The sequence below is a fragment of the Camelina sativa genome, chromosome 20 (assembly GCF_030686135.1).
Source record: "Camelina sativa cultivar CO46 ecotype springtype chromosome 20, ASM3068613v1".
NCBI classification, from domain to species: domain Eukaryota; kingdom Viridiplantae; phylum Streptophyta; class Magnoliopsida; order Brassicales; family Brassicaceae; genus Camelina; species Camelina sativa.
In genome coordinates, this window is record NC_141899.1 from 3,761,387 (window position 1) to 3,769,947 (window position 8,561).

The window sequence follows — 8,561 nt, forward strand, 5'->3', positions numbered from 1 at the left end:
ATACACCCTGAAGTACTCATTATAACTTAGGTATATAGTAGTAAAGTACATTAATTTTTTTTTGAAAAACACAGTTAGAAGTAAAAACCCAATGTAGTCAACAAACATCCCTCTAAGCTTAAATTTTTGTACGTGAATTTATATATATTGGCCATGTTTAAGGGCTTGTAAAATTAGTCATGAAACAGAAGACAGAAGAATCAAATTAATCATAAAAAAGAAGACAGAAGAACAAACAACAACAACACAGGGAAATAAATGTAAAGAGAGAGAGAGAGAGGGGTGGTGGTGATCCAATGTTTACCCAATTTTTAATTTTCTTTCGTCTTTTTCCGATGAATAAAGACTCAATGAGTCAACAAAATTATTCATTTTTTGTTTTCTTACGTCAATTTTAAAGTCATTTTATATAGTAATTAGTATGCTTTTACTTAATAATACTACGTTCTTTGTAGTTTGTAGTAGTATTAATTTTGATTTTATGAGAAATACATACCCAACTGTTAAAAGAGGACAAATAGGAATGGTGGAGGACAGAGAGAGAGAGCCAAGCGACACACTTTTACAGGGTCCCACACTTTTTAAACATTTTTTTCTTCTCTTATTACTTTTGGGTTTTTGGGTAAGTTTTTATACTTCAATTTTAATCTCTAAAGCTTCCGTCTCTGTATCTCTCTCTCTTCGTCTTCTTCATTACGCGTCTTCTTCTTCTTCTTCTACTACATTTGCCCCCTCTCTCTTTAATTATCAGCAGCTCACCTTTCACTATCTCTTGATTTCTCTTTCTCTTTATTTATTGTGAACTTCTGTGTCTGCGTACATTTGGAGATTCTCTCTTTCTTTCACTCAAGTTTCTTCCATTGCTTCCTTCTATTGGAGAAAAAAAAAAAAACAAAACTTGAGAAGTTTCCTCACTCCACAACTTCGTTCTGAAAAGGCAAAAGCTGGTTTTGGGGTTATTATTGCATGTTTTGATGGGAGTTGTAACGACTGGATCTCTCTCTTGTCCCGTCTTTTGGGTTTAGTTGAATTCTCTCTCTGTCTGTAACTGTTTTTGTCGGCTCAATATGAATACTGGTGGTCGGCTCATCGCTGGTTCTCATAACCGGAATGAGTTCGTCTTGATTAATGCCGACGAGAGTGCCAGAGTAAGTTACACTCTACCCACAATTTCATTCAAAAAGCTTTCTCCTTTCTTTTCTCTGCTTTTTGATTTGTTTAAAACCCCATTGTTCTGTGTAAAGGTTTTGCCTTTTTCCTTCTTCTGGATCTGGGGTTTTCACATTTCACCCGTTTTATAAAATTCAATTAGGGTTTAAGATTCCAAAATTCTTACCTAGTACTTTTTAATCAACATGTACAGTGAAAATTTGTGTCGGTGGGGATTGAATTCTGAGTTCAAGTTTGTGTAATGCCCCAAATCTATTCACTTTGCTTTAAAGAACAAAACTTTGAATTGTGAATATTCACTGTTCGAGATCCAAATCTATGTTTGTTTCCTAATTTGCTGTTATTTTTTTAATATACAGATACGATCAGTGGAAGAACTAAGTGGGCAAACATGTCAAATCTGTGGAGATGAGATTGAGTTGGGTGTTGATGGAGAGTCTTTTGTGGCTTGTAATGAATGTGCTTTCCCTGTCTGTAGACCTTGTTATGAGTACGAGAGACGAGAAGGCAACCAATCTTGTCCTCAGTGCAAAACTCGTTACAAGCGTATCAAAGGTTGATCACTTTTTAATTTCTTTCAATTGGTTTTTTTAAAGCTTATACTTACGGATGGGAGAGATTAGAAGAAAAGGTGTGTGTTTGTTTCTCACAAAGGTTCTGTAATTGTTTTTTTTTCAGGAAGTCCAAGGGTTGTAGGAGATGAGGAAGATGATGGAATGGATGATCTTGATTTTGAGTTTGATTATAGGAGTGGCCTTGAAACTGATACTTTCTCTCTCCGTAACTCGGAGTTTGATTTGGCCTCTGCTCCACCTGGCTCACACATCCCTTTGTTAACTTATGGAGAAGAGGTTGGTTCATATTTTCTCCACTTATTGTATTGCCTCTTAAATTCTATTTCTTGGCTCATTTGGTTGTTTGTTATGATTGTTTTTGGTAGGACGTTGAGATTTCATCTGAAAGTCATGCTCTTATTGTTTCTCCATCACCTGGTCATGTCAATAGATATCATCAACCGCATATTGCTGACCCCGCTGGTAAGTTTTCTTTTCTGAAGTAACATATTTGGTTTCCTCTTTGTTTTTGTTTGTGGTTACTAAGCTACTGGTTTGCTCTGTCACAGCACATCCAAGACCAATGGTACCTCAGAAAGACCTTGCGGTTTATGGATATGGAAGTGTTGCGTGGAAGGATAGAATGGAGGAGTGGAAGCGAAAGCAGAATGAGAAATTTCAGGTTGTTAAACATGATGGAGATTCTAGTATTGGCGATGGAGATGACGCTGAGATTCCCATGTAAGACAGACAAAATATATCGTAACAACACTGTCTTGTGTCATGTTTCATTACTTTGCTTTGGTATTTATGAGCATGGTTTTGTTTCTTGATGTGTTAGGATGGATGAGGGAAGGCAGCCTCTGTCTAGGAAAGTACCAATAAAGTCGAGCAAAATAAACCCGTACAGGATGCTAATAGTGCTCCGTCTTGTGATTCTCGGTCTCTTTTTCCATTACCGTATTCTTCACCCCGTCAATGATGCTTACGCCCTGTGGCTAATATCAGTGATATGCGAGATATGGTTTGCGGTTTCATGGGTTCTTGATCAGTTCCCTAAATGGTATCCTATAGAAAGGGAGACATACTTGGACCGGCTCTCGTTGAGGTACGAGAAAGAAGGGAAACCATCAGAACTAGCTGCTGTGGATGTTTTCGTCAGTACGGTGGATCCTTTGAAAGAGCCTCCGCTTATTACAGCAAACACCGTTCTGTCTATTCTTGCGGTTGATTATCCGGTAGACAGGGTTGCTTGTTATGTGTCTGATGATGGTGCTGCTATGCTTACTTTTGAAGCACTTTCAGAAACTGCGGAGTTCGCTAGGAAATGGGTTCCGTTCTGTAAGAAGTACACTATCGAGCCACGTGCCCCTGAATGGTACTTTTGCCACAAGATGGATTATTTGAAGAATAAAGTTCATCCTGCATTTGTTAGGGAACGACGAGCCATGAAGGTTTGTTCATTCTTGCTTGCACCTTTATATATATAATTCCTGAGAAAACTTTGGGGCTCTATTGAAGAGAGTTTCCTTTTTCTTCCTGGTTGCAGAGAGATTATGAAGAATTCAAGGTCAAGATCAATGCTTTAGTTGCAACTGCACAGAAAGTTCCTGAAGAAGGTTGGACTATGCAAGACGGTACTCCTTGGCCTGGTAATAACGTGCGAGATCATCCTGGCATGATCCAGGTAAGGCGTTAACTGTTTCTTTCTATTATATGTTCTGTGTGTGTATATACTCCCAAACTTACTAGTTTATTTTATTGCCTTTTCCTGGAATAAGGTCTTCCTTGGAAATAACGGAGTTCGTGATGTAGAAAACAACGAGTTGCCTCGCCTTGTTTATGTATCTCGTGAGAAGAGACCCGGATTTGACCATCATAAGAAGGCTGGAGCCATGAATTCCCTGGTAACTAATAATGCTTAACTCTTTAAAAAGTGTTTTAAAGAGCGCTACATGATGGTCTCTAGCTAACTTTCAGAGTCTTTCCTTTTCATGTTGCCGTATTTAATTGAAGATACGAGTCTCGGGAGTACTATCAAATGCTCCTTATCTTCTAAATGTTGATTGTGATCACTACATCAATAATAGCAAGGCTCTTAGAGAAGCAATGTGTTTTATGATGGATCCTCAGTCGGGAAAGAAAATTTGCTATGTTCAGTTCCCTCAAAGATTCGATGGGATTGATAAAAGCGACAGATACTCTAATCGTAATGTTGTATTCTTCGATGTAAGTACACAATTCTCTATCACTGCATCCTTCTCTTGAGTAGTTGAGTTATACATCCGCTCTTACTTAATAAGCTTTTGATCTTGTAACTCTTGAAACAGATAAATATGAAAGGTTTGGATGGATTACAAGGACCTATATACGTTGGAACCGGGTGTGTTTTTAGGAGACAGGCACTTTATGGATATGATGCGCCAAAAAAGAAGAAGTCTCCACGTATGACTTGCAATTGCTGGCCTAAATGGTGTTTGTTTTGTTGTGGTCTAAGAAAGAATCGTAAGACAAAGACAACTGATAAGAAAAAGAAGAACAGGGAAGCCTCAAAGCAGATACATGCGCTGGAAAATATCGAAGAGGGTTCCAAAGGTAAAATAGAAGAAACCTGCTGTATTATTTGGTTTCAACAGTTAGCTTCAGTTCATTTCTGAACTGGTTTTTGTTTGTTTCTTTTTTTTCAGGCACTAATAATGAGGTGAAATCACCAGAGGCGGCGCAATTGAAGTTAGAGAAGAAGTTTGGACAATCACCTGTTTTTGTTGCCTCTGCTGCTAAAGAGAATGGTGGGCTTGCTAGCAACGCGAGTCCAGCTTCTCTGCTTAGAGAAGCCATCCAAGTCATTAGTTGTGGGTACGAAGATAAAACCGAATGGGGAAAAGAGGTAATGTAGCGCTCTTCAAAACACTTTATAGCACTTTGTCTTTCATGTTGCAATAAGGTTTTTGATATCTTTCATGGTGTTTGTGAAATTCATTCAAGATTGGGTGGATCTACGGTTCTGTCACTGAGGATATCCTCACGGGTTTCAAGATGCATTCTCATGGCTGGAGATCGGTTTACTGTACACCCAAGATACCTGCATTTAAAGGATCAGCACCTATCAATCTTTCTGACCGTCTTCATCAAGTTCTTCGGTGGGCTCTTGGGTCTGTTGAGATATTCTTGAGCAGACATTGCCCTATTTGGTATGGTTATGGAGGTGGTTTGAAATGGCTTGAGAGATTGTCTTACATCAACTCTGTGGTTTATCCATGGACCTCTATTCCACTCCTTGTTTACTGTTCTCTTCCTGCTATATGTCTTCTCACCGGAAAATTCATTGTCCCTGAGGTAAAATAACAAACCCATCTTTAAGCTCTCTAAAGTATGTACCTTTATTTTCATCTTTAGCTCTCTTAAAGTATCAATCTTTTATTCTATGTTAAAGGTTTTCTTTGCTCTTGTTTCTGTTGCAGATTAGTAACTATGCAAGTATCCTCTTCATGGCACTATTCGGGTCGATTGCTGTAACAGGCATTCTCGAGATGCAATGGGGTAAAGTTGGAATCGATGATTGGTGGAGAAACGAACAGTTTTGGGTAATTGGAGGTGTTTCAGCTCATCTCTTTGCTCTCTTCCAAGGTCTCCTCAAGGTTTTAGCTGGTGTCGACACAAACTTCACAGTCACATCTAAAGCAGCTGATGATGGAGAATTCTCTGACCTTTACATTTTCAAATGGACCTCACTCTTGATACCTCCGACAACACTACTAATCATAAACGTGATTGGAGTCATTGTGGGAATCTCTGATGCGATCAGTAACGGATATGACTCGTGGGGACCTCTATTCGGAAGATTGTTCTTTGCCTTTTGGGTCATCCTCCATCTATATCCTTTCCTAAAAGGTCTGCTTGGGAAACAAAACAGGATGCCTACTATCATTCTTGTGTGGTCGATCCTTCTAGCCTCTATCCTTACGCTTCTTTGGGTCCGAGTGAACCCGTTTGTGGCCAAAGGCGGTCCTATCCTTGAGATATGTGGGTTGGACTGTCTTTGATTGATGATAACATATAAAAACGATTTTCCACAGAGGTAAAGTAAAGAGGGAAAGTGGCACTCACACATTTGTTTTGGTTACTGTTCTTTTTTACTATTAATTGAGGGAACAAAAGACCCTGTTAGATTTGATGAACACAAGAAGAAAAGGGATTTAGATATATAATGTTATATTTTTGGAAGAAGGGTGTTGTATTGTATTTGTTGTAGATATAGAAGAAGGTGTTGCTGTCTTATATTTTTTTGGGGTGAAGTAAAAAAACAGAAAAGATTGTTTCATCTATATTATTATTAATTCTTTCATTGAAACATTTTGATCAATCTTCTGCAAATTCTAGATTAAAAAGAGTGCTTCATCTATAAATGTTTTTTAAGTAAAAGATGTTTTATAATTGTGAGATTCAGTCTCTGTGGATCTTCTTGTCTAGTAATTATTTTCTCACGCTGAGGAAGAGAGACCTCGGAGTCGGATCAAGAAACAGTCAAAAAGTCAACACGAACCAAACCAAAAGGATCATTCATTGTAGTTAAGATATAACATGTGTAGAATCATTCTAACTCTCTCTATATGAACAAAAGTCATTGACTGAGAGTACTAACTATTTTATAAATTTAGTCCGATACATAAAATCATACCTTTTTTTAGTAAATTATCTTCTATTTAAACATTCAGTTAAGTGAACTGCTGTTATTTTGTTAAAATTTTCAACTGAGTTATGGTCGGACAGACCTGACCTGATAGAGCATATCGGAATTTAAAGAACATGTAAGGTATAATACACTATACAATGTGTTACCCTTTAAAATTTAAACCAAATAAAATTTTATTCTCTTGACGTTGAATACAAGAATTTTCTAAAGAAAAAGAAACGACAGATGGCTTTATTTTCTAGAAAACAGCCAAAACAAGAGATGGCTTTTAAAGTTGTACTATTTCCTTTGGAAAAAAAAAAGAAAACTAATTTAGTTAGATAACTGTATAAACATTTCGTGAGAAGAGAAGCAAATAAAAAAGGAGGCTTTAGTACCAAAAGTGTGAAAAGATACGCGTTTTGTGACCAATGGGGAAGTAATAACTAAATAATAAGTCAAAATAGGTGGAGACCACACCAATGGAAGGGGTCTGTTCTTTGGATATTCCTTAATTTTAGTTTAAAAGCTTTTTACATAAAAGAAGAAATCATAATCGTAGGATTCAGGTCAACAGAGTGAAATTAAAGTAGCTGATATATTTTCATCATCTGACGGTGTAGATCTGCGTTGATCTTTGATAGCCCAGTACAACACAGTGTACCTGATAGCTGTGCCGTCTCTTTGCTTTTTGACCCCAACATTTTTGCCTATATTAATAGTCATGCCAGATAGTTTATTCATATTACATCTTAAACCCCTCAGTAAATAAGGATTACTCAATCAATTTATTGTATTTGTGGTCCATTAGTTATAAGATTTTTTTTTTTATAATAAAAAGATCAGCTCATGAGAGCCATTAGGAAGAAAAATCGTTAACAAACAAAACATGATGCAGAGATACACGCGCTTGGCGTGCCAAAGAATCTGCACTTACATTAGCATTTCTTGAAATTAAAGATAAAAAGAAAGAAGAAATCTCCTCTCTGTCCATTTTGATATCGTCGAGGTAGATCTTGAAGGCCGGCCAGTGTTGAAGAGAATATATTATCTTCACCAAGTCTGAGCAATCTGTATAAAAAGCCACATCTCGGTAGTCATGACCAATCATGCACCGCAAAGCCCAAACAAAAGATTTATAAGATTCATGTCTAGTTATAAGATTTATTTGTTCTAGGATTTTGAAATACTAAAATTCGATTTCTTTCTCACTATAAGTATTATTATCTTATTTGACCGTTTTGAATTGGTACTAAGGATAAAATTCATGATTAATTAGTTAGTGTTCTAACAAACAAAACTATTAGGAAAATAAACTGAATGTATATATAATACAGCTATACATATTTATTTCTTTGTAATTCTTACATGAATACCCATAGTTAAATTTAAAACCTAAATCATAAGCTATTTGATGGTGGAAAATGTAATTTACGAAAGTGTGGAAGGGTTCAACAAAATAATAAAAATATAGGGACGAGTTTGCAAAATATAGTTGAAAAGATGAGATAGATAAGAGATTTCGCAGCACCAACGTCGCAGTTTCTCATGCCCTTCAAAAACCCTTCTCAACATTACGTAATCCTCGAAGAAACTTACTTATAAACAAAAATTTTAGAATAATACGACAAATTCAAACACCATAATTTTCATGATGGAGAAGATCAAATCAAAGATTGAGAGTAACAAACGGAGGAGAAGACAAGAGATGGTAACGGAGACAGAGATGGAGGCTGCGCAACAGTTGATGCATTTGAGCGACGAAGAGATCAGTAATCTCAATATCATCAAGAAGAACAAGAAGAAGACGATCGAGGACATCTTCGGCGTAGATGATATTCATGATGATGAAGATGATGATCAATGCAAGAAGGAAACGATGATTTTGAGAGTAATGTCATCGAAGAAGAGGAAGAAGTATAGGACGATTGAGAGCATTTACATGGCCACGAGACCTATCAGGGTCGTGATTAGATGATCAAACAACTCTCGTTAGGTTTGCAGTTTAAGTTTTTTTTTATAAAAAATACAGTACTATGGTTTCATGAATATTTAGAGATATTTAAGTATTTTGTAATTAGTTCTAAGCATAAAATATTTTTTTATCATTTTGAGAAAGGAAGAAACACACTTGGGTTTTAATCATAGTTTACATTATTTTATGA

General features: G+C 36.6%; 2 protein-coding genes across 3 annotated transcripts; both read left to right on the forward strand.

The window, feature by feature from the left end:
- Positions 1-524: 524 nt before the first annotated feature.
- On the forward strand, positions 525-6,087 carry LOC104769178 (cellulose synthase A catalytic subunit 5 [UDP-forming]). Of its 2 annotated transcripts, none has more exons than XM_010493328.3 (13): positions 525-1,148; positions 1,530-1,725; positions 1,849-2,021; positions 2,111-2,207; positions 2,294-2,465; positions 2,566-3,178; positions 3,274-3,411; positions 3,506-3,631; positions 3,741-3,953; positions 4,055-4,319; positions 4,412-4,611; positions 4,710-5,060; positions 5,186-6,087. In XM_010493328.3, exons 1-13 carry the CDS (start codon positions 1,068-1,070, stop codon positions 5,765-5,767), a joined length of 3,207 nt encoding a protein of 1,068 aa, XP_010491630.1. In that variant the 5' UTR covers positions 525-1,067; the 3' UTR covers positions 5,768-6,087. The 2 variants fall into 2 exon arrangements, with proteins under 2 accessions (XP_010491630.1, XP_087361388.1); XM_087505262.1 differs by lacking the exon at positions 525-1,148 and adding an exon at positions 1,163-1,408.
- A 1,881-nt stretch (positions 6,088-7,968) lies between these two features.
- LOC104769179 (uncharacterized) lies at positions 7,969-8,561 on the forward strand. The gene has a single exon (XM_010493329.3). The coding sequence runs from the start codon at positions 8,048-8,050 to the stop codon at positions 8,372-8,374; it is 327 nt and encodes a 108-aa protein (XP_010491631.1). The 5' UTR covers positions 7,969-8,047; the 3' UTR covers positions 8,375-8,561.